Here is a 24,595-nt window from a genome sequence, read left to right as displayed (position 1 = left end):
CATGCAGCTGGAGAGGCTGACAAGAGACATGGCCCGACGTCCGACGAGTCGCAATTCTGTTCTTGATCAAAACAAACAAAGGAGATGCTTCAGGCGCATCGCGTTGCGCCAATGCGACTGGCCAGAAACGACAGCTCTGCAGGATGGATCTGCTCATGTCGGTCGCAAGGTGTCGGGCCAGGCGCGTACATCCAATTCCGTCGCATTTGTCGCCAGTTGCGCCAGGTCGAACAACTTGCGTTGTGGGAGGGGCCTTGCGCAAGTTCGTGGTGCAAAGGCGCCGGGGTGCCTCAAGAGAAGGTTTTACATCGATACTTGCGTGAGTCGCAACGCTGATGATGCGGCGCCTTTGGAGGCGAGCTCCGCTACAGAGCGGGAACGTGTGACGATCTCATCACGTGACTTCGTGGTTAATTGGTGTCAAGTGAGGGCGCGGTTAGCGGATCGTGGTCTGCGGGGTGGAACTGTCAACCTCCGGTCCATATCAAGACTTTTGGCCTCAAATTTGATTTCAATATCATCCCTTATATCGTGTGGTGGCTTTTCGTGAGTTCGTATGATTTTTTGCTGATGATGTTGAGCGATGTGTTCCTTTGAACGGTATTCGGAAGACGCGACGGTAAGAGGAGGATCAAAATCATTTCCCCCTTTTGGACTAGCGTTGCCCTTTCCACAATTGCGAAAGCATGACGACAGGGGATGGGGATACCGAGGTTTTCCCGTCATTCCTGCCGTCTGGTCTTTCCATCGTTTTCCGGATCTCCGTTTCACACAATTTAAGCTCCCTTTTCTATTTGGTGCTGTATCTGTCTGCTACTGGTGCCCTCGAATTTTTGTGCGCTGTAATGATTGTGTAGAACTATTCAGATGGGAGTAAAGCCATGCGAGATAAACGTGAGTAGCTAGCTTCTGCAAGCGAAATATTGGCGAACCGTCGCATAGTTGGTATGGTGGAAACAAAACGAGCATGATCACCAGTCGCAATTTCCAATTCTCGAGCCCGATTCGCGGCTTTCGATGCTGCCGATACCCTATCCCTTCCAAGTATCAACAGCAGGTACCATTCGAGAAAAGCGTGTTAGCCTGAGGCTGAGATGCTGATATCAAAAGACAACTTTGCTGGCCCATGCACAGAGCACGTGGATGGCCCCGAAAACAAATGGTCTCGACGACGAACATGGCAATCCTGCCCTCATATGAACGGTATTAATAACTCCAGCAGTCTTGAGAAAAATTGAGGCAAGATCAATTAAATCACATGGTATATCCTTCGAGATGATTCACCATATTCTTCCCTAGTCACACCGGCATGCCTTGCCAGACGGCTTTGCACAAACGTGTGCCTGCTGGTTCCTGGCCAAATAAGGGGAGCTGGTATGTCTCTAATAGCACTATACTTGATTCGCCCAGCCTATGTCTTTGTTCCGACTGTCTGTTCTTATCAATTAGCCTCTATTTGCAAGCGCTTCCGTGGTGCTTTTTCTCTGCCATTAATCGTTGGTCCTTGGAAATTTGTTACATCATAACAAGACATGATGGAATGAGACGTACCATGCTCCAGTCCCATCAATTGAGTCCTCAAAGTCTTCTCCAAGGAATAATGAAGATACGGCAATCCAGAACAGCTCAGTTCGCTTCGATGCAATTGTGCGCACTCGAGTATGAAGTACATCGCAAAGACACTTGAATCATTGGCAGTTGGAGGAAGGGCAAAGCAGGCGGTAGAGACCAAGGCTCGTGCCTGCGTATAACACGAATGTTCCCTAGCTGGAGCTCTTTATTGTTCGAATTACAGAAGATAGTAAGAATATGTATCCCACTGTGGAATCTCGTAGGAGTCGCTAAGTTAAACTCAACAACCACCTAATTTTGATCGTAATGATCCGAAGTAGTATCAGTCTGTCAAGCACATGTTTTCCTCCCCCGAAGAATACTCAATTTCACCATGACGTTGAGTACATTAAGAGCCAAATTTGTCTAGGCTCTCGAGAGAATATCTAGGTGAATAATTGCTTCTAGATATAGGTAACTAAAGCTCGGTCGCAACTTCATAGTATCACTTGGGATTGCAGGGAGCTTTGAGAGGTTGTACCCAGGACCTGGTATTGCGTCGAGAGTGCCGAGGAAAAGAACACAACGAAGGTCAGAAAGGTCTTGTGTGAGTGAGGCAGTAATTGCGAGCGTGGAACTCCAGCACATGGCGAAACTAAGCCAGATTGATTAGTAGAGAAAGAGACCAGAGGCAACGTATTCATGAACACCCGACAGAACAAAGACCTTGGTTACAGTTCAATATAACGCACTCAAACTCCAAGGACCACGTTCGCCACAACAGGTGCCGTGGCAAGTGCTGATATCACAGCTCGGAGTACGATGGGTTTCGGTTTCGGGCGTGGCTTCTTCTGGATAGGCTGGATTGCAGAGCTGAAAGACCGGAGGAGAGGACAACGGCAGGCGAGGCTTGGCTGGCCAGGAACCGTTCAACGACTTCGAGCCTCGAAGCGATGCGTTTCGTATGCCTTTTTGTTCTGGGCCGCTATGGCGTTCCTTCCACGGGTCGCCCAACGTTCTAGAGGCCAACGTGGGTCGGCTGCCTTTGTGTTCTCGAGCGGGAGCCAAGCTAATGGTAGACGTTGCAGGTTTCAGTAGCACAATGGACAAAGGATTTTCGTAAGAAGCCGTTGGTAAAGGGAGTGTCGAGCTTGGAAAAGGGGAGAGATTATCGAAACGGGTGACGAACGGCGTCTCGCTGTAGAAGATTGGTCTGGGAAGATAGTCAGGTAGTATTTGGCGCAAACAATACAGAAGTTGGAAAACAACAACGATGGTTGTCTAGGACGGTGTGGTATTGTATTGTGTGGTCTAGGTGAAACGATGACAGAAGACTCGTGCCTTGCTTTCGCAACGCATTGCTCGAGCATAGGTCCCCGGATTTGCTCATGCGCATCGTTGCGTAGAGACATGGGCTGTCCAAAACATGGTATCGGAGACAGAGCCCATTGGAAGGAAGCATACGGAGTAAGGTAAGGTAAATGCATACGAACGTACGAAGTGAGCTCAATTGGCCCCGCGGCGATGATGCTGAGACCCACCCATCGACCGGCCAACGGTAGGGCTCCATCGCTCTCAGCCAATGAGGTGGCGCGTTGGTACCGCGTCTCCGGTGCGTACCTCGGATTTCTCAGCTGTATTGACAAACACGGAAGTAAACAACCCAAAAAAGTCCACTGCACATTCTGGCCGCTCCAACCTTACCAGGCCGTTTTTGGTCATAAGCCGCCCGCCGTGGCAGTAACCCATCGTGCAGCTTTTTGGCTGAGACCTTTTTTTCTTCCCATCAAGAGTTGCTTCCGAACTCTACATCCCCGTCCCCATCCTTCCTCCACTTTGGTCGTTGTCGAGGCAGCCCGGGTCTGGTTCTTATCCTCTACCATCCCGCAGAGATAAACCGACCTTCCCTTCTTTTATATCCCTACCCGTCGCAATCTCCCGTCCCTCGCCCATCCCTTCACTCTGACCAACCGTGCCCGTATCTGATCGGCAGCAATTGGGGACCACGACTTTCCACAACACGGCCAACCGAGTCACTGTGGTGTTTACATGCTATCCCACGCGCAATTATTCTCAGTCCCACGATAATCACATCAACATCCACTGCGCGCCTTCATAATTCTTCACTGCCCCACAAAGGTGCCCTCCCGAGCAGATTCAACCAGCAGCACTAAGGTAGCTATCTGCAAGACCAGCAGTCGCGATGGACGCTAGAGTAAGTCACTATCCTCCCTCGTAACCACCACGCCCGCGTACCTCGCCCCAAGGACCAAGCAAGGGCGACTTTCTCAAACTATCGACTGACTTGACTCAAACAGCCTCAGCGCCTCAGAGTCCACCCAGGTGGCAACGAAAACATCATCCCTTCGAAACACGATTCTCTTCACCAGCGACACAAGTCTACCGGTAACCTGCAAGCCATGCCTCGCAACGGCGCTCTGCAGGTTGCTGCTAAGCGAACCGCATTCGGCGACGTCAGCAACACCGTGAAGAACCTGATCTCGCTTCCCAGCGACCAGACTGCGGGTAAGGGCAAGGCTGTGGATCACATCTACAACAAGGAGAACGCGGTCAATGGCAAAGATGGATTCTTCAAGGCCGCTCAGCGGGCCACAGCCCTCAGCAGCAAGAACGGACCCGTGACTGCGGAGTGGAAGCAGCCCAAGACTCAGAACAAGCAGATTGCCAAGAGATCCTCCGCTGCTCAGCTTTACGAGGCTCGTCCCTCCAAGAGCAAATTCGTGGCCCAGGACCCCATTTCAGAGTCAGCCTCTGGCAAACAGCCTCGTCACCACAAGTCTCAGCCTCAGCTTAAGAAGGAGCCTGCTGCGCATGTTTTGCGACGCACACAAAGCAAGCTGACCACAGCCCCTGCACACGCTGCTCCTGCTGCGGCAGCCTGGAAGTCTATGGATGATGTGACGGAGGCTACCTACGAGGATGCCGTCGAGCACATTGGCGAAGAACAGTACCATGGCCCCTACCACAGACGCTCGCTGGACGTTCCGGATAGCGAACTACCTGAGGATATTGTATCATCGAATGCTGCCGTTGACAAGCTTAGCTCCCTGGAGCCTCTTTCCGAATCACTGGGTGTTCCAAACATGTCGGAGGCGGAGGAGTATTGGGACGAGGATGACGAAGAAGAGCTCTACGACGACCAGGGCTACACGACTGCCCACTCATACCGTTCCCGCGGCGACCTTACTACGGGCGGCGCAACCACTATACTCGCTCCTAAGATTACCGACAAGGTCGAGCAAGAGTTGGAGACTGCCCGTGCCATCGTCGAAAGTACCCGTACCCAGGAAGAGGTTGACGACGAGATCTGGGATGTCTGCATGGTTGCAGAGTATGGAGATGACATCTTTGAGTACATGAGGGAGCTTGAGGTTTGTGTGCCCCGTATAGCTTTCATACAGGCATCTACTAATCATCATACATCCAGATGAGAATGTTGCCTGATCCTCACTACATGGACAACCAGGCCGAGATTCAATGGTCCATGCGCTCCGTCTTGATGGACTGGCTCGTTCAAGTTCACCACCGATTCAGCCTGCTTCCGGAGACGCTTTTCTTGACCGTCAACTACATCGATCGCTTCCTCTCGTATAAGGTTGTATCGATCGGCAAGCTTCAGCTCGTTGGTGCAACTGCATTGCTCGTTGCCTCCAAGTACGAGGAGATCAACTGCCCGTCGCTGCAGGAGATCGTCTTCATGGTAGATAACGGCTACAAGGTTGACGAGATCCTCAAGGCTGAGCGTTTCATGCTTAGCATGTTGAGCTTCGAGCTCGGCTTCCCTGGTCCGATGAGCTTCTTGCGTCGCGTTAGCAAGGCGGATGATTACGACCTGGAGACGCGCACATTGGCCAAGTACTTTCTGGAGGTGACCATCATGGACGAGCGCTTCGTTGCGAGCCCTCCCAGCTTCCTCGCTGCTGCCGCGCACTGCCTGTCTCGCTTGATCCTGAAGAAGGGTGACTGGGTATGTCTACTCCAACAGGTTTATTATACCAAGCCGCTAACAATGAAAATAGACTCCTGCGCATGTCCACTATTCTGGATACACCTGGGGCCAGCTCAAGAACCTAGTTACTATGATCCTCGAGTGCTGCTACAACCCACGCAAGCACCACCTTGCGGTCTTTGAGAAGTACTCTGACAAGCGATACAAGCGCGCTGCTGAGTACGTTGAGACGGAGATTGCCAAGGGCTTCACCCTGCCCGCTGTTCGCCAGTCTACAGGCCGTGTGGCGGCTTATGACTTTGCCGAGATCGACGGCAACGCTGGCCAACCTCATCATGGCAAGCCGATGGTCGAGCTCCAGAGCTAGTGGGACAATTGTGCTCGACCACCGATGACGCATCATGTGAGGGACTTCCCCGTGCGCCCGCGGGGCACTTGGCTCGATGCAACGACCTTTTTCTTCTCCTAAGCGACACCCGACGCGATATTGGTTGCAACTGCGGCGGCTATCATAATACCACGATTGCGAGTACGGCTGGACAACAGGTCCGGGCTTTAGACGCAACGACTGATGAACCGCCGGCAACTCTTTTTACACAATGTTTTAGACCGCCCGCGCGGTCCGTTGACGACACTGGACGACTTGACGATACCAATGACTGGTTTCTTACTCAGCCTTTCACTACTTTTCGGTTGGCCCGAGTCGATTTTGATTTTTCTTTACTACGCGGCCAGGTTGTTTTGGCGTTGGAGGAAGGTTCCTCTAGAGGGCAAGGCAAACAAACCTTGCAGACGATGGGCGTGGCTTCCAGGAGCAACATACCAGAACCGAAACCAAAAGCAAGCGCGATCCGTGGAGGTGTGGCATAGATGAAACGGCACAAACTATGATGACTGCCTGAGGGATGGTTTAGGACGAGGCAATAACTTGTGTATGACTTATAATCCTTTGGCAAAGGGGGTGGGATTTGCATTTTCTATGTACTGTTACAGTTCAGCTAGAGGATCAGCTGAGATGGCCACAATGGATGGCGGCGTCACGGTAGTCGGGTCGGTAAGGAGGCAATGAATATCTTGACAGTATTCTTGGTCCGTTGATTTAATGCTTTGATGAAGTCCTTTAGTGTGGAGGGCACTACTTCAAGATTTTGGGTGAGCGCGAGTATCACCTTGGCACTCTCGTGCTATCTTCAACCTGGAAGTCATACCGGCATCTACCTTCGTACTTACCTCAAGGTACATTATTGACGTTGAAGTACAGCTCCCTTCCCTGGCCGAGGGAAGCTATGATTGGGTCGTCAAGCTGACCAGCGCGCCAGCTATGGAAGCTTGAGGTGCCCCACTCGCTTGGAAGCTGGTGGCTGGTTCTCCATGTGGCACTTGCACCATGGGGTAGCTCCGCAGTGCGTCAGGCACTTCATTGGCCAACAGCTCAATTGACGAGGCCATGGGCGCGGTGCGAGGGAGGTCCCTTTTTTCTCCAAGGCGGTGGTGGATCGATTGCTGTGAGGCCACCTTGCTGTTGTCGCCTCCCAGTCCACGGTTGTCCAGTCTGCCTCTCTTTCCCATTGCTGAATCACCCACCTCACGCACACTTTTATTTCCCGCCCACCTTACCCATCCAACCTGACACCTCAGCGCAAAGACGCACGCGATCTGAGTTGAATTGGGTTTGCCCCAGCCCCCCTTCCATCTGTCTCCATCTCCATCTTCCATCTGCCACTTCCCATCTTCCTCCTTACCTCCCTCCTCCTTTCCCTTCTCCCCCACTACAGTCAACCTTGCTTGCGATCGTTGAACTGGTCACGTCGCATCCAACTGCTTGTCCCTCGTCGTCACTACAATGGTTTACCTCAGGTCCTCGCTCCTGGCCCTTTTGGCCCTGCCCATCTCCGGCGTCTTCGCTGCCGAGGCGGCCCCTGTACGTAATGTTTCTTGACATCTTAGCACCACTGATGCTCATTGCTAACCATCACCAGGTCGACACCGACGCTGTTCCCCCGACCCTCAAGGCTGACATCGAGACCACCTTCCCCGATGCTGACATCTTTGGTGTGAAGATCGTCAATGGCCACCCCACCAAGGCCTTGATCGAGTTCACCAACAATGAGGATGCGCCGATTCAGGTCGCCATGGTTGGCGGCACCCTGTCTTCCACTCAGGAGCTTCCCGAGGACTCCCTTCCCAGTGACAGCATCATCCGCAACCTGACGGCTGCCCGCTACGACCTGACCATCGAGGCTGGCGACAAGAAGGCTGTTCCCTACTCCTTTGCTCTCGACGCCAACCCCCAGGATGTTCTCCTCCAGCTTATTGCTGTCGTGAGCAACTCCAAGGGCGATATCTTCCAGGTCCAGGCTTACAACTCCACCGCCGCCATTGTCGAGCCCCCTACCAGCATCTTTGACCCTCAGATGTGAGTTCTACAACCAATGCACCGCCATTATGGTTTGATGACAACCGCTGACATCTCCTGTAGCATCTTCCTCTACCTCTTCCTGTCTGGTGCCTTCGCTGGTACTCTGTACTTTGTCTACAAGACCTGGATCGAAGCCCTCTTCCCCCAGGCTAAGAAGGCCAAGTCTTCCAAGAAGGCGCGCACTGTTAGTGTCACCGTGCCTCTGGCTGAGGCTGACACCACTGGTGTTGCCTCCTCGACTGGCAAGAGCTACGACGAGAGCTGGATCCCCGACCACCACATCAACCGCCCTGTTGCCAAGCGTGTCAAGAGCGGTGCCAGTGGCAAGCTCAAGAAGGGCGAGTAGGAACGTAGCACCTCTACGAAGCGAGCCGCCTAAGAACGTGGATACGTTGGACAAGATAGCAACCATGCGATCACAGATTGGCAACCTTGAAGAGCCCAACAAGCTGGAAAAGAGCTTATAGGATGTTTACATTGAGTTGACGTTGGAGAAGGAAAACAAAAGTACTGTACAATAGCTACATACAAGGCAAGAAGCCGATGTTGGCGACTCCCGTAGGAATTACTGGAGCTTTGTTATCGCCTTGAAGATGCACTCTCAAGAATATGTGAACGACACCTTGGATGTCTCGTCCATTGACGTTGTTCCACTCGCAACTAACGACAATAAGGGAAGAATGGGCTGCCAAGAGCTTGTTGTTAGCTGTTGTCCGTACACCAAGCCTCGTGAGAGACTAAGTGTTGCGTTCGCCTGAAAGTTTGTCAACTCCCAGCATAGATATGTGACTACCAATCACTTCAACAACGAAAAAGCAAGTCTACCTTGCCTGATCTGGCCTGAGACGCATCCAATTGAGGTTTCAGGGCCCTGACCTTACCTTAATGCGGTCAGCACTCTGATTACTTGTGCCAGAGCAGGGACCTGAGTGTTCTTTGGTCATGGGACCAGTGGAAAGTGCAATTTTGATTTGCATTTTTTTTTGATACCAAAACATGATGTATTGGGAGATTTTGGGTTATTGCACGATTATCTCATTAAATGTAGATGCATCTCCATGGTTCTTGGTGCTTTCAGTCTGAAGTTGGGTGGTCCTGGACTCCTGGGAGGCACCTACCCCAGAAGCGGGTACCTACCTTTGGTGCTCAACGAACCTAAGGTAGTAGCTTCCCCATGTGCGCGAGAGTGACGCGCAAACGCGCTTTCCACCCACAAGGGTCACTTCCGCGCTATGAGCATCGGACCTTAATTGCACATTTAGGACTTGTCCGCCCGCCTTCGGCGTCTTCTCTCCTTCACACTTCACTCTCTCCCAGACCTTTTCGTGAACCCCATTCTCTTCGATCGTCGCGGAGAAGAATTGTACAGTACCTCGAGGGGCTTTTCACGATCTCTGATTTCCTGCGTAATTTTTTCCCACATTTTCTTTTTCTTCGCAAATAACTTTCGTTTAACACACACAATCTACAATGGCGCCAACCGTTGAGGAACCCGTGAAGCGCGGTCGGGGTAGACCCCCCAAAGCCGATGGCCAGAAGAAGACGCCCTACGTTCCCACGGGACGTCCTCGTGGTCGCCCAAAAGGTAGCGGAGGCGTGAAGAAGACGGTCGCACCTAGTACCACTGGCACCAAGACGCGCGGAAGACCCAAGAAGGCCGACGACGCAACCGCAGCTACTCCCAAGAAGGCTACACCAAAGTCTGCCGGCGCTGGTGGTCGCCGTGGCCGTCCTCGCAAGTCTGACGCCGCCGCTACACCCAAGGCCGAGTCTGCCAAGAAGGGCAAGGCTGCCAAAGAGGAATTGCCCGCTGATTCCGACTCGGAAGACGGAGAGGAAGGTTAGCTCAAGATCTCTCCCCTTCCGGCTCGTGTACGAGTATGAACGTCGGCTCACTAATACATCAAGCACAGGAAACTAAGGAAGACGCCGCGATGAAGTCGCCATCCGACGCCGCGGACTCTGCTGAAGAGGTGCGTCCTTGGCTGCCATCGAGAATGATACGAGGAATATTCGGCTGACCACGAAACTTTTTCATCCACAGTAATACAACGGACGAAAGGGGAAGACCTTTTTGCTACATTTCGCACGGGATCTTGGGATTTTTCGTCTGGCGGACACTGGGGAAAACATAAGAAGGCGTTGGGGCATCGCTTCCGATTTGTTTAGTGGGCTTGGTGTCGATGACGGTCCTGGTCCTCTCCCGCCTGCAGACCGCGCGACATGCGAGACCCTGACCGTTACTGAGATATCATGCTTTTTGCTGAATACGAGACTATTTCGTCTCCACCCTTCTATGGTTGTTATTGTGAAGACGCAACCTTGCGTCTTTGGGCTGAGGTCGTGCTGCTCCACGCTTTGCTTTTCCTCATTTGCCCCCTTGTTGCGCTACTGTATATCGCAGTTGTGATCTTACCGTCTTTACTCCTTTTTCCACTCGACGAATTCTTGGGAGAGGTGCTCCTTCAGCTTCGCAAACTGGTTTTTGAAGTTATCCTTGCACCTCCAGCAAACAAGGTCTACTTTCATGAGGTAGCCCTCGTGGCCGGGATGACGCCTGGGGTCGTCCGGGGCCAGTGGAAAATCGGCAACATCGACCAGAAAGGGGGTATTGAAGGAGTTGTAGTGCTTGCGATGCTTCAAGCACACGGAATACATGTCTCGCGAAAGTACGTGGACGTGCAGATGGTTCATGCTTGGATGCGCATGTATGCCGCTAATAATCTCGGCGTGCCAGTCACGGCCCTGGGGAAGCTCGGCGCCTGTCGGCTCTGCGCGTCCGTCGAGCACGGCTTCCCGATCTGCCTCGGCCTTGCTTTCCGTTGCGAACCGTCGCTGTAGCTCTTTGGCTACGAGGTCCTTCAGCTTCAAGACTTCATTTTGTACCGTCGCTAAGAACTCGGGGTCGTCAAAGGCTTCGAACGGATGAAGGAGGGTGTATTTGGGGGATCGAGGGAGCAGTAGCGTGTGGACGCTGGCTTTCGGGTACAGGTCGTTGATGGCGACGAAATCGTCATTGTGGTAGATCACGCGCGAGGCAGGGAAGGAGGACGGGTTTTCGATGTATACACCAAGGCCATCGCGGCTTGTGTGAGGGGGCTTGTTTCGAGAAGAAGCCTTGGGAGGTTCTGGGGTCGGTTCGGGCTTGCGTTTTCGTGTCATGAGCTCTGCGACTTAAGGGGGGCGCGAAGGTCAGAATGCTTGCGAGGTTTCGGGGAAGATTTTTGTAGGATGGCTTACACGCATTTCGCGGTTGTGCAGGCGCGGCGGCGGTCCCTTGGATCTCATCCTTGGTGATGGCGTCTTCAGGATCCGAGTCTGTGCCCGCCATTGTCTGTCTTGCGGGTGGGATGTTTGGCTGGGTGTGGGAAAGGCTTTGCGTGTGGCCCAGAGTGTGCGCTGTGTTCAATGAGCCATTCTTTATACGAAGTACAGTGGTAAAGAAGACTCCGTAGCTTCAAAGCTGCGGTCTGCGGTCTCGTTGCGACCAAAGGCTATGTCCTGGGTACGGCAACAAATGTGATTGTGCATCAGGCAGTTTAGAGATCCGGCTGGACCCTTCAAAGAACATAATCGAGGTACCCACAGCGGGGGAGCTGCAGGAGAAGCCGTGCCCCTCCATCCAGTGCCAGCCACCATCAACGTCAAGGTCGCTGAGTGGCCACTGCAAACCGCCTCTGCAACCGCTAACGGCAAGTGGCTTTCTGCAACTGGGCTCCAACAACCACCCCAATCAACCTGGGAAATCCACGGGCAAATAAAATTTCCCAGTGCTTTCAGTGACATCGCAACGAGCTCATTCGCGCAATTACTCTGAGGTGGCTCACGATAGACCGACTGCGTTCTCGTCTTCACCGCCAACAGCGTTTTCCATGGCTCAGACTTGCCCTTAGACAAACGCCTCGACACGCCACCAAACCATGGCACCGCCTAAGAAAGGCAAGGGAAAGGACAAGGCCGCCGCGCCAGCCCCAGCGGCGCAAGCAGCCGCATCGTCTTCCAAAGACGGCGCCAAAGGCAAGAAGACTGGCGGTCTATCGCTCATGGAGCAGGCCGCCGGTCCAGCTGCCAATAAGCCCACCGTCAAACAGATCATTGGCGGGTCGTCATGGACCGGAAAGCTGCCGCAGAACCTCTTCAATGAGTACTGCCAGAAGCAGCAGTGGGAGAAGCCAGTCTACGACATGCGCAAGACTCCGGAGGGATATGCCTGCTTCATCACCCTCAGCGCAAAGGACCCGAAGACGAAAGAGCTCATGACCCTGGACTCGTTCAAGATTGCGCCGGACTTCAAACATCTGCTCACCAGGCCGACTGCCCTGGAGGCGAGGCATGCCGCGGCCACGTATGCCCTCTTTAGGGTGTGCAGCATGCAGAACAAGCACATGGTGCTGCCGCCCGACTATAAGTCCATGTGGAAAGATTTCCAGGAAATCAAGAAGCAGGACGTCAAGGATGGCAAGGCGTGGATGTACGACGCGGACCCGTTCAAGACTCTCATGGAGAGGAAGGACACCAAGGCCGCGGCTGAGAAGAAGCGCAAGGAGGCGGAGGCGGCCAAGGAGAAGGCAAAGTCTATGCCTGGCGCATCTGGGCTAGCCGGCGCAAACGCTATGAAGGGCTGGGTGACGGCGCCAAAGATTGAGATGGGCAAGCGTTCGCGAACCCAGGTCGAGGCACTGATTCAAAAGTATGTTGTTTGGAACCCAAACAAGATTCAAATACCAGCGGCTCAGAAAAAGGCGATTGTCGACGAGCTCAGCAAGCTGGGATTCAGACGAAGTCACGTTGAGGAGGCTACAGAGATTTGCAAGGACCGTGAGGAAACGCTCGAGTGGCTGTTGATTCACGTTCCTGAGGATGACCTGCCGCGATGGGCACTGCCGGAGAGCTATGCGGCGGGTATCTCGGTCGCGTCCATGGATCTCAAGAAAGAAGCTGTCATCAAACGTCTCTCAGAATCTGGTTACGCCCTCGACCTGTGCGCCCGCGTCCTCGAGGAGGCTGGCGGTAGCGAAGGCCGGGCAGCCGAGCTCCTTCAGCTCCGCCTATTGGGGCAAGTGTCAGGAGACGAGTCGCGATCGACCGCGGAAGATCTTCTTCCCCCGGGTGTCTCGGCGAATGAGCTCTGGGAAGATGAAGTTTCTGCGATGGAGTCTTCTTTCGGCGACCTCTTCAAGAAGACATCGGTGGACATCATCCAAGTAAAGCTTGAAAAGGTCAAGAACGCAGGGAAGCCGGTAGAGGCAGCCGTTCAGGTTCGCAAGACGCCGAATTACCCTGCCCAGCTCAACTTTGCCGTTGTGGCACCTCTCCCGGCGCAGATTAAGCTGTCGATAATCAAGCAGACGATTGGCTATCTAGACGACTCTTACTGGGAGGAGCCTATGAAGGTCTTTGTTGCCATTGACTGGATTCAGCAAAATATCAACGACATAATTGAACGGCCAGGCAAACTGTTGGACATTTCAGCAGTAGCCTCGACGGCGTCCGAGGTACCCAACGAAGCCCGGTCACAGAGAGCCTCGAACAAATCCCAGAGAGCTCCTAAGCCAATCTCGTGGACACCTGACGAACGATCACGAGATGACTGGTTGAGAAGGACGGAGGATCCAGCGTGGGAGAAGATGATGTCGAAGCGTCAAAAGTTACCTGCGTGGCAGGTTCGTGACAAGATTGTTCAGACCGTCGAACACAACCACGTTACCATCATCAGTGGTGAGACTGGTTCCGGAAAGTCAACGCAGTCGATGCAGTTCATTCTGGACGACCTGTACAACAGGGGCCTGGGCAAATGTGTCAATATGCTTGTGACACAGCCCAGGAGAATCTCCGCGCTTGGTTTGGCCGACCGTGTGGCCGAGGAACGGTGTAGCAGAGTTGGAGACGAAATCGGTTACGCCATTCGCGGCGAGAACCGTAGAAGCAACAACACAAAAATCACATTCGTGACGACTGGTGTGCTACTGAGGAGGCTGCAAACTTCTGGTGGAAAGATTGAAGACGTTGCGGCGTCGCTGGCAGACGTCAGTCACATTGTCATTGACGAAGTGCACGAGCGTAGTCTGGATACAGACTTCCTTCTGACCATTGTCAGGGAGGTCATGAAGACGAGGAAGAACCTCTTGAAGTTGGTCCTCATGAGCGCCACGCTTGATGCCGCATCTTTCAACTACTACTTCACCTCCCAAGGCTTGGACGTCGGCATGGTGGAGATTGCTGGAAGAACGTACCCTGTTGATGATTTCTACCTAGACGATATCATCAACATGACGGGCTTCAGAGGTGACATGATTGATGGAGATGGCGGACGAGGCGACGCCATGGGCAAGGTGATTCAAAAGCTGGGCCATCGCATCAACTACGACCTTCTGGCAGAGACCGTACGGGAGATTGACGCGGATCTATCTCATACGGGCAAGTCGGGCGGTATCCTCATCTTCTTACCCGGAGTGGCCGAGATCAACAGGGCGTGTGGCGTCCTGCGGTCTTTCTCCTCGTTACACGTTCTGCCTCTGCATGCCTCACTGGAGACCAAAGAGCAGAAACGGGTCTTTGCCAGTCCGCCGCATGGCAAGAGAAAGATTGTCGTTGCTACCAACGTGGCGGAGACTTCAATTACGATTGACGACATTGTTGCCGTTATCGACAGCGGCAAGGTGAAGGAGACTACATACGACCCCGTGAACAACATGAGAAAGTTGGAGGAGAACTGGGCTTCTCGCGCGGCGTGTAAGCAACGGCGTGGTCGTGCTGGCAGAGTGCAGGCCGGCAAGTGCTACAAGCTGTATACCAAGAATCTCGAGCAACAGATGGCTGAGCGACCGGATCCGGAAATCAGGAGAGTACCGTTGGAGCAGATGTGTCTGTCCGTACGAGCCATGGGTATGAGGAACGTGGCCGGATTCCTCTCACAGTCGCCTACGCCGCCTGATAGCACAGCCGTTGATGGCGCGATCAAGCTCTTGCGCAGAATGGGTGCGTTGGACGGAGACGAAATGACCGCACTAGGTCAACAACTAGCCATGATCCCCGCCGATTTGCGATGCGCAAAACTCATGGTGTACGGTGCCATCTTTGGCTGCTTGGATGACTCGGTCACGATTGCCGCCATTCTCAGCACCCGCAGTCCATTCATGTCGCCTCCGGATAAGCGCGACCAGGCCAAGGACGCGCGCATGAAGTTTTCGAACGGAGACGGCGACCTGCTTACCGATCTTGAGGCGTTCAAGCAGTGGGACGAGATGCGCGGCGATGGGGTAGGACAGCGGCAACTTCGCAACTTTTGCGACGACAACTTCCTCTCGTGGCTTACGCTGAATGACATATCGGCAACGCGAATGCAGTACTATTCTGCCCTCGCTGAGATTGGTATCGTCGAGACGAGCAAGTCCGGCGCCGCTCAGAGCCAGAGCAAATCCGGCATGACTCTTTTACGTGCGATTACGGCCTCGGCGTTCAACCCGCAGATTGCGCGGATCCAGTATCCCGACAAGAAGTTTACTAGCACGGTTTCCGGTGCGAAGGAGTTGGATCCGGAGGCGCGGCTGATCAAGTACTTTGCTCAAGAGCAGGGTCGAGTGTTTGTGCATCCCAGCAGTACGCTTTTCGGCAGTCAAGGGTTCACTGGTAACGCCTCGTTCATGTCGTACTTTACTATGATTTCCACCAGCAAGACATTCATCCGAGACCTCACACGTAAGTTTCCATTGAAAATATCAAGGCGAAGATAAGTTTGCTGATTCTCAAATAGCTTTCAACGCCTACACTTTGCTGTTGTTCTCTGGTGCCATCAGTCTGGATACACTGGGAAGAGGACTGGTGGTCGACGAATGGGTGCGCCTTCGAGGCTGGGCGCGGTTGGGAGTTTTGGTGTCGAGACTCAGGGGCATGGTCGATGACGTGATTGCGATGAAGATTGAGAACCCTGGACTAGATCTCGCAGACAACGAAGTGATCAAGCTGGTTGCGAAGCTGATAGAGCTGGACGGACTAGACGCATGATAGAACGGGTGGTATGCCATACTTTTTTGTGGATTATTATGCCGGCGCAAATATGGAGAGGCAAAAAATAGAGTGAGCAACGCAACACATCACACGTCATTGCGTCCCACATTTTTTATTTTGAGTATGTACTCAAAGCAGAGCCGATGTGGATGAGGTGGGATGTTCATTCCAAGCAAGAGACGCGGCCGAAGCAAGGCCGCGCACAATGGCTGGCCGCGTAGTTTATTACTCAGACTTGATGTTATATCGTAAGTGCCCGTATTGAAAACTCTTCATTTGCCGCGACGAGACAAGGTAGTTGTCTGAAATACGGTGGATTACGAACGTCTCGGGTTTGGTGTGGTCTGAAACTGGACAATTTTCTGCTGCAACCCCACTTCCAGCAGGTGGTTCAATATAGGTGAGGTTACTTAGTCATTCAATACGTTTCCTCTGCCTTGCTCTCAGGAATCATAGTCCTCGTTGAGATCAAACCTTTCCGAGTGAGATGCGGCTGTCAACGGGCATTAAACCTTCAACGGCATGTGGATGAAGGTACGGATAGTGTGGAGAGGGCTGCGCCTGCCCGGAATGGATAGGTGCATAGAGTTCGCGGCGATCGGCGGCCGGGGGCTGCGGGGCCGGGGGTGGGACGCGGGGTAGCTCGGCACGCACGCAGGGCAGGTGCAACGACCCCGTGGTGGTCCCCAAAACCTGCAACGGACTCTGTTCGCAACAAAGCAACAACCCAAAGCTCGTGCGTGCGTCAATTCCTCTCCCTCTCAACAGGGCGTCCGGCTTTTTGCTCCCAAAAACCCTTGCAGCCTCCGGACTTTCTACGTCTGCACAATAACGCCGGTGTTGCAAGTTACCCCCCGAGACGTTGTGTTCCACATGGCTTCGACTTGTTGGCTATACTCTTGAACTTTGTCGACTTCGTTTTCCCGCTGTCTATTGTAACGCCTATCGTGCCCCAACTGAGCCGGAAAGATGAAGTCCACAACACCGCCCGCGAAATGGGCATCCCTTGTCTCGATGATGGCGCCGCGCATGATCCTGGCGGCACTGCAGCCTCCGTTCATCGATCCGAATAGTCTCCCTGACACGCCGGTCTTTAGGGGACCTTGGGAAAGATATATAAAAGCACCAGCAGACAAGACCTATATCGTTCCGCATCGCATATGGGACGTGGAAGGGAACATCACGACGTCGGGTCTGGAGGCCGTAGAGGTCGGCGTCGAAGCGGGACGTACGTTCCACCACGGCATCACTATTGGGCCTGGCGGGATGTTGACGCTGGAATTTGAGGAGAACATTGCTGGACGGTACGATTATGTGCCCGCTGCCCTTTAGAGCGCGTCGTCCCTGGCTAATCATGGCTGCTTGACAGTGTATGCTTCGATGTATCGTCCACCGGAAACGACCCCGAGATCTCCCTAGCGTACTCCGAGTCCTCATTATATGCCGGACCGCAGCCGGACACCACGACCGAGAAGTTAGACCGAGACCTGCCATTACACTTTGAATTTGACGACAGGACCGGCACAGTCTGCGTTGGCAAGGACTTTATTCGCGGCGGCTTCAAGTACCTCACGTTGACGATGCCGGAATACCCTGTTCTGACAGACGATCGCTTCGTGGAGGTACCCCGGCCTCAAGGTCAGGCAGTATTAGAAGAGGACGAGAAACAAGTACCACTCGAAGGAGCTGCCGACAGAGACCCGTACAAGAAGCCTTGGATTACGCTTAAGGGCCTCTGGGTAAACTGCACCGCCTTTCCCTCGCAGTCCAACGGTCGTGCGTATTCGGGCTACTTCCACAGCTCGAGCGACATGCTCAATCGCATCTGGTACGCCGGCGCATACACTCTCCAGCTCTCGACAATCGACCCTCGAGAAGGCTCGGCCATCATCGACTACAACCGCGACTGGGACCATAACGAGTCGCCGACGGGTTCTTGGTACTCCAACTTCACTATCGCAAACGGCACGGCTGTCACGACCGATGGCGCAAAGCGTGATCGCGTCGTTTGGCCCGGCGACATGTTTATTGCGGTACCTGGTATCGCCGTCAGCACATATGACATGGTAGCTGTCCGCAATGCCCTCAACGTACTTTTCGATCATCAGTACGCGGATGGATCATTGCCATGGGCCGGCCCGCCATTGGGCCTCCACGGCGAGTTCAGTGATACATATCACTTGCACACTCTGCTGGGCGCCTACAACTACGTCAAGTACTCTGGAGACTTAGATTGGCTGGCAGAACGATGGCCGGCCTATGTCAAGGCTCTCAACGTTAGCATCGATAAGGTGGACCACACCGGCCTCCTCCACGTCACCAGCGCCGCAGACTGGCTGCGCCCAGGGATGACAGGCCACAACCTCGAAGCCAGCGCGATCCTGAGCGCCGTTTTGGAAAAGAGCATCAAGCTAGCAGAGTGGCTCCACGACGACAGCCCCGCGGCACGTCCGCGAGGGGTTTGGTCGGGCGTGCGCCGCGCTCTCAACGCCGGCATTCAGCAACTCTACTGCGGAGACACCGGTCTGTACTCGGACAATATCGGCCGGCGCAGCTGTCGCGGCCCCGAGCACACCGACCCCCAAGACGGCAACAGCTGGGCCCTCATCTCCGGTGCTACGCCGCGCTCCCGACGTGCGGTCGTCTCCGAGAGACTTCGATCCCGCTGGGGCAAGTACGGCGCTCCCGCGGTTGAATTCCCCAACGTCATCTCGCCTTTTGTCTCCTCCTTTGAGCTCCTCGCCCACGCTGCGGCTGACGAGCACGACTCCGCCGTCGAGCTGATGCTCCTCGAGTGGTCCTACCTCCTCGACGGGCCGGGCTTCACGAACAGCACGCTGGTTGAGGGCTTCATGGTCGACGGCGGCCTACAGTACCCGGCCTACCGGTCCGCAGCCCGCAACTCCCACTGTCACGGCTGGTCCTCAGGTCCCACGAGCGCCCTTACCTCGGAGATCCTGGGGATCCAGCTCCTTGCCCCTGCCGGCGCAGAGTGGACCGTCCGCCCGCACCTTACAAAGTGGCTCAGCTTCGCGAGAGGAGGGTTCGCGACAGCCCAGGGCGTCTTTGAAGTCAAGCTTACCCGTGTTGTCACGTCGACATCCTCCGCGGCAACGAATCAGCAGAAGCGGCAGAGAGGTCAGATCGTTGAGATTACCGCCCCGGGGTTCACCAGCGGGACGTTCGAGTGGGGCTCTGCCTCGCTCAAGATTGACGTTGAGGGCGGCAAGACGATGGCCTGGATCGCGTGGGAAGACGATGGGTCAGGCGCGGTCGTGGAGCAGCTCGACGTGGCGTTAGGCAGGATCGAGGCGTCTAGTGAAGATGAATGGCACCGTCAGAGCTTCATTTACCGCGACGATGTCCGGTTGGTCTTTGATGAAGCGTGGACGCCGCCGCAGATGGTTGAGAGGGAGGCCGGGGTGGTTGACTGGGATGCGCTGGAAGCAAACTACGTCACGTCCCTGCGCGAGATGTCGCGAGATGGGGGTCCATGAGAGAAGGCATGCTCTCTGTACAAGTACGTGTTCCTTTGGTTTTGTCTCGCGAGGGAGGCAGAACACCCTCCTGTCTGTATCATGTTGGACCTGATGATGTGCGGGTCAAGACTAACAGACGGATGGACTTAATGTGTGTATGAAACTGGGAAATCGGCAAAGGTCACTGGCGTTTCTGTACAAGTATCTGTGGCTTCTGTTTTTCTGATGCCGATAGGTTTGATTATTTGGCATCTACCTTTGGTAACCTTGTAGTACCTCTTGTGGAATGAATGATGCAGATGCGAGCCTGCACTGCTGCTTCTTTCTGAAGAAAATGACATGATCCAACCCAAACTCCTATCCACCACAGTGAGTGTAAAATTTCCCCCTTATTTTTTCCCTGTCTAAATCCAATTTGCTTCCCGACGCATTGAATTCTCCAAGAAGATTATTCCCACGCTCTCATTACATTTTGAATAAGGAATGTTGGGGTATCGACACAATTTTCCGACTCTCTGATGAGAGATAAATCCCGAACCCCCAGAAATACACGACCGCGAATAACAACGTGATGATGCTACAATGATGAAACTCTTCACTCTTAGTAGAGCAGCTCACCGCTGTCCACCATGCGAGAGAACTTATCATCAGGGTCGACAAAGTGGTACTCTTCGCCGCGGACAACGCGATCGACCTCCTCCCTGACAAACGGGTACACGTCCTTCCACGCGTTGCGTCCCATCCAGCAGTCGAGGTGTCCGTACCCAGGGACGACGCGACGGCGGTACTGGAGTCCGCCGTTCGGGCCGTCCCCGCCATGCGAGCCAAAAGTGTCGCAGAGGATCTCGTACGTGCGCTCCGTCGCCTCGGGGGTAAGCACGGCGTTGTCCCGGCCGACGAAGAGCATGACGGGGACGCCGCGGAGGCGACGAATATTGTCGGGCGTCGTGAGCGGGCGGAAGAGCGGGCCGTTTGTCATGACGTGGCCCTCGGAGCCTTGCTTCATGAGGAGCTGGAGCTGCGTCATGTTGACGCCGCCGAAGAATCGGTCGATTTGGCGGTGCGTCGCCTCGTTGAGGTTGTTGTGGTTCCAGCAGCGGCCGAAAACGAGGGTGCAGCGGTGGCAGCTGGCGTTGTTGCAGATCTCCTTGCGCTCTTCGGGGTAGAGTCTGAGGGCCTCGTTGAGGGCGCGCTGGAGGAAGCTGTCGTCCTTGGCCGTGCTGCAGGAGAACCAGTTGCCGAGGACCATTTTGTAGAGCTTGTCCATGGGGATGGGGCCGACCTTGACCTTTGCCATGTTGAGGGTCGCCCAGATCGGGTTCATGAAGACCTGGCTGCAGGTGATGCCGTGGACCCAGTTGGAGGGGATGGTGCCGTCTAGGAGACCGGTGGAGAAGGCGACGCTGCCCATGCAGTGGGCGATGCAGTACACCTTGTTCTCCTGGGAGTTGCCGTCGGCGTACTTTTCGCGAATGTACTCGATGCAGGCCCGCAGGTCCAGGCGGGCATCGTAGGTCGTCCAGTTGTTCTGGGCGACCATGAGTTGGCCGATGCGGTGGACGGCGATGAAGACGCGGTAGCCGGCGCGGGTGAAGTAGTTGACCGCATTGTACTTGATCGTGGGCAGGGCGTAGATCTGGTGATCGACTGCGGCACCCGGGATCATGAAGAGGTTCTTGGTCTCAATGCTCGGGTTGGTCGGCTCCCACATGTGCATGCGCGTCTTGACGCCGTCTCGTGCGACGATGACGAAGGATGCCTTGGGAGGAGTGTCGTTGACGTAACCGTTGTAGGTGACGCTGGGGTATTGGAGAGGAGTGAAGGGCGCCAAGAAAAGGGAGAGCGACTTGCGAGTAAAGTAGGTGAGGAAGCTCGCCGCGCTGTAGGCCTTCTTTATGAGACTGCTTCCCGTGGGGGTCATGGTCATGATCTGAGAGACAAAGTCGGCGAACTGGATGTGCATGATGCCCTTGGCAACGACCTTTCCGCGGCGCCACGGCTCGTCACAGTCGTGGACGGCCTCCAGGTCGCGACTGTGCTCGGTGATGGTGACATAGAGGGTGCTCGTGGCCTTCCAGAACTGCCAGGGGGCCAGGGCGACGGAGGAATCGACGACCTTGTATCCATGGAAATGGTACTTCTCGCCGTGGATGCCCCGGAGGTCAAAGTCGTACGTCATGTTCCGAGTTCCCGGTGCCTTCTGGTCGAGAATGAAGAGATTGAAGTCACCTCTCTGGACCATAAAAGGAGAACCGCGAAGAGAGGGGCAGACAAAGGTACCCGTCAGCATGGCAGAGTGGTCGGGCTCCTTGATCATGGACTTCGTGTTGAAGGCCTGCACACTGAGGAAGAATCTGGCGCTCTCACAAAGGCTCTTGGCTGCTCGGTAGGCCAACTCATAGGTGGCCCGCTTGTCAGTCACGAGCCCATCGTCGCGATGAACGAAACCAGACATGACTTCGGTGAAGCCGAATCCTCCAGCCTTGGATTGGTCGGCATGGCGAATGAGGGAGCTTGCTTCATCGATTCTCTTGATCTCGACTTCAGTCTCTGCCGTCTCATGGGATTCTTTGGGGGCAAACTGAGGCTCCCCGAATAGGTCCAAGATGCCGTTCTCGTTGGGGTGAATCTTGAGGTTTCTCCTGTGGATGTGAGCGTCGACGGAACGCTCGGCCAGGGCTGTAATAGTAGCAAAGGGGTTGACACCAATGGCACCGGGAATGACGGAGGCATCAGTGATGATAAACCCAGGGTGTGTCTCGTCGTCGTCTCCGGCGAATACCTCACCAACATCGTTGGTGACACCGGTGGCGCCAGTATCATCGCGGGCCATGCAAGCTCCACTGTGAGTCATGTTAGAACAGTTCACAAATGGACGAATTTCAAACTTACCCGATAGGATGAACGGTCACTTGCTGACCTCCCATCAAGGCATCGAAAGGGTTCTTGACAAAGGTTCCGCCCATGGCCTGCGTAGCCTTTGCTAGCAGGTCATTGAGTTTGCGGACGTGATCGCTACGACCAACCCCGAGGAACTCAAGGACTGGCTTGTCATCCTTGAGTGTAAGCATGGCCTGACTGCTGTCATGGGACATAACCAGGTAGACCTGAGTGTTATCCATTGATCCGCCCTGGCGATACGCGCCGAATAGATGGCTCGAGTACCGAGCAAAGGCAGACCGGACCTTCTCCTGGAACGGTTCTCCAGTGGCTTCAATGCTGCCAGGCATCATCTCCAATAATGTCTGAAGGAACGGTGTCAAAGAACGAGGTATAGCTCCTTCTTGGATGACATATCCATCAAGAGGGTTCTCGTGCCCTTCGCGGTCATCAATAACGGAGTTGATGGTAGGTCCGATAGGGTTATACGGGTTGGGGAAGGGCTTCCCGATCGCGTTCGCCTCCTCGTCCATGTTATATCTAAGATCGCGGTCAGTCGCGTACGTCTCGGAGTAGAATAGAAAGGTCCAAACTTACCCAAAGGCTAGCATATCGCCATTGCCGCTCATGTTTTCGCCGACGCGGGGACTCAGTGGCAGTCCCATCTCCTTGCTACGGAGAAGGATCTCAGTGCTACCAATAGCACCGGCACCGAGGAACACGCACTCCTTCGCATGCACCCACATCAAGTCTCCGTGGAGATTGGCCTTGAAGTGACCTCGGTTCCGGCCATGCCAGGCGAAGAAAATGAGGTACCCTCCAATGCGCGGGTCGGCCTTCTTGATGAAACGAACCTCGCTCTCGCAGAACATTTCTGCGCCCCAGTTCCAGGCATCAGCCAGGTAAGTCACCAATGTAGTCGATTTGGAGCCATCATTGACACCAGTGCAGTCCTGGCCGGTCAAGGCTGATGGAGACATCTCCACACCAGTACTGTTGGGACCATTGCGGAATCTAGTTGTTTGAGGGACCATTTTGAACTTGTCGGACATGCCAAGAGCGGCAGCCTGCTTTTTGAAGAGATTGACTTTGGGAAGTTCGGGCCAGTCATCTGGGTATTGAGTGGGCTCAAGAACATCCCGAGCTCTTTGGTAAACTGAGTGACTACGTGTCAGTAATGTCTCCAAAGATTCGTACAAAATCCTAGGGGCGAATGGCTTACACTTCTCCAGACATTTGGGGTTCTCCCTGATGGACTTGGGCCAGATAGGCATAGACAAGGTGGCCTCGTTGGCTTCTAGAAAGACGTTGGCGTTCATCAAACTCGTGCCACCCAGGCCTGTCATCAGTCAGCAGATGATTTTCAACATAACAGGAAAGCATGTAGTTACCATTGCCAACGACGGCGTTCAGCCCCTTTCCGAAGATCAAGTGGTACATGCCAGTCGGGTCACCCTTTTCCACAGTTGTGCTGGGGAGCCAACCAGGGGCAAACTCGCCGGAAACGTGAAGCTCGTCAAAGGCATCGAGAACGCCAGTAGGATATTCACCAGGCCACTTCTCTTTTCCTCGCTCCAGTACGCATACAGACTGACGCTTGCCGTTGGCATCTTGGCAACGGGCGAGGCGGGATGCGGCGACAGCACCACCGTACCCTGAACCAATGACAACGACATCATAGCTGCTGCGCATCAGCTCAACCGGCTTTGATATGCGAGGATATTGCCTTCGGGCATCGTCGGCATATGTGCGGATGTTGGCGTAGCTCCTCGATCTAGGGGCGTTGTCTTCTTCGTGAATTCCGAAGGTCGGGATTCTGTGAGATTTGCTGTATCTGATACCATTGGAGGGGGGCTCCTCTTGATAAGATTTTGAGGACGCTGTCTGCGGGCGTGAGTCTGTTGAAGCAGGCGAGAAGCCGGCATATCTGGGTGTCGAGCCGTTGTGACCGTTGTGACCATTGGTGCCGTTGCTGTCCAAGTGGTATCCATTGGCTTTGGACACATTAATATGGCTGGGACCGGATTCGGTGCCGTTCTTGAGGCCCTCTGTAGTAGCCATTGGAGCCATGTGTTTGGCGCCTCTAGGGCTGGAATATCCAAGCGCGGATAAGGCCAGGGTATATATTACTCAAAAGCAAAGTTGACGAGCAAGTGTGAGACTCCTGAGAAAGGCTCTGCTGATTAGGAAATGCTGCCAAGATACTGGGTTAATATGGTTGGTGAGTGGTTATGAGCTGAGGATGAGAGGGGTTCCGCCAGACTCTATATAGCAACAAAACAGAAAAGT

General features: G+C 54.3%; 9 protein-coding genes across 9 annotated transcripts; 6 read left to right on the top strand and 3 right to left on the bottom strand.

Annotated features, from left to right (window-relative positions):
- Positions 1-967: 967 nt before the first annotated feature.
- On the top strand, positions 968-1,087 carry CCOS01_01145 (uncharacterized protein; the record flags this gene model as incomplete). Its single annotated transcript, XM_060449341.1, has 1 exon — positions 968-1,087. The coding sequence occupies one exon, from the start codon at positions 968-970 to the stop codon at positions 1,085-1,087; it is 120 nt and encodes a 39-aa protein (XP_060320779.1).
- A 1,202-nt stretch (positions 1,088-2,289) lies between these two features.
- CCOS01_01144 (uncharacterized protein) lies at positions 2,290-3,300 on the bottom strand (the record flags this gene model as incomplete). Its single annotated transcript, XM_060449340.1, has 2 exons — positions 2,290-2,832; positions 3,172-3,300. The coding sequence occupies 2 exons, from the start codon at positions 3,298-3,300 to the stop codon at positions 2,290-2,292; spliced, it is 672 nt and encodes a 223-aa protein (XP_060320778.1).
- A 454-nt stretch (positions 3,301-3,754) lies between these two features.
- On the top strand, positions 3,755-5,888 carry CCOS01_01143 (cyclin domain-containing protein; the record flags this gene model as incomplete). Its single annotated transcript, XM_060449339.1, has 4 exons — positions 3,755-3,766; positions 3,870-4,943; positions 5,000-5,539; positions 5,592-5,888. 4 exons carry the CDS (start codon positions 3,755-3,757, stop codon positions 5,886-5,888), a joined length of 1,923 nt encoding a protein of 640 aa, XP_060320777.1.
- Positions 5,889-7,364: 1,476 nt separating this feature from the next.
- Positions 7,365-8,286, top strand: CCOS01_01142 (signal sequence receptor alpha chain; the record flags this gene model as incomplete). Its single annotated transcript, XM_060449338.1, has 3 exons — positions 7,365-7,442; positions 7,501-7,937; positions 8,001-8,286. 3 exons carry the CDS (start codon positions 7,365-7,367, stop codon positions 8,284-8,286), a joined length of 801 nt encoding a protein of 266 aa, XP_060320776.1.
- A 1,124-nt stretch (positions 8,287-9,410) lies between these two features.
- Positions 9,411-9,961, top strand: CCOS01_01141 (AT hook domain-containing protein; the record flags this gene model as incomplete). Its single annotated transcript, XM_060449337.1, has 2 exons — positions 9,411-9,780; positions 9,849-9,961. 2 exons carry the CDS (start codon positions 9,411-9,413, stop codon positions 9,959-9,961), a joined length of 483 nt encoding a protein of 160 aa, XP_060320775.1.
- A 400-nt stretch (positions 9,962-10,361) lies between these two features.
- On the bottom strand, positions 10,362-11,271 carry CCOS01_01140 (HIT domain-containing protein; the record flags this gene model as incomplete). The annotated part of the gene is made up of 2 exons (XM_060449336.1): positions 10,362-11,113; positions 11,181-11,271. The coding sequence occupies 2 exons, from the start codon at positions 11,269-11,271 to the stop codon at positions 10,362-10,364; spliced, it is 843 nt and encodes a 280-aa protein (XP_060320774.1).
- A 589-nt stretch (positions 11,272-11,860) lies between these two features.
- Positions 11,861-15,944, top strand: CCOS01_01139 (helicase associated domain-containing protein; the record flags this gene model as incomplete). Its single annotated transcript, XM_060449335.1, has 2 exons — positions 11,861-15,638; positions 15,694-15,944. The coding sequence occupies 2 exons, from the start codon at positions 11,861-11,863 to the stop codon at positions 15,942-15,944; spliced, it is 4,029 nt and encodes a 1,342-aa protein (XP_060320773.1).
- Positions 15,945-16,916: 972 nt separating this feature from the next.
- On the top strand, positions 16,917-19,444 carry CCOS01_01138 (uncharacterized protein; the record flags this gene model as incomplete). The annotated part of the gene is made up of 2 exons (XM_060449334.1): positions 16,917-17,251; positions 17,317-19,444. The coding sequence occupies 2 exons, from the start codon at positions 16,917-16,919 to the stop codon at positions 19,442-19,444; spliced, it is 2,463 nt and encodes an 820-aa protein (XP_060320772.1).
- Positions 19,445-20,027: 583 nt separating this feature from the next.
- Positions 20,028-24,376, bottom strand: CCOS01_01137 (glucose-methanol-choline oxidoreductase; the record flags this gene model as incomplete). The annotated part of the gene is made up of 5 exons (XM_060449333.1): positions 20,028-22,269; positions 22,319-22,846; positions 22,904-23,462; positions 23,529-23,645; positions 23,698-24,376. 5 exons carry the CDS (start codon positions 24,374-24,376, stop codon positions 20,028-20,030), a joined length of 4,125 nt encoding a protein of 1,374 aa, XP_060320771.1.
- Positions 24,377-24,595: the final 219 nt, after the last annotated feature.

This window comes from Colletotrichum costaricense (assembly GCF_030867565.1).
Source record: "Colletotrichum costaricense strain IMI 309622 chromosome Unknown Scaffold_1.1, whole genome shotgun sequence".
In the NCBI taxonomy this organism is placed as follows: Eukaryota; Fungi; Ascomycota; class Sordariomycetes; order Glomerellales; family Glomerellaceae; genus Colletotrichum; species Colletotrichum costaricense.
The sequence above is the reverse complement of the archived record's forward strand: the minus strand, read 5'-3'. Positions and strand labels throughout refer to the sequence as shown.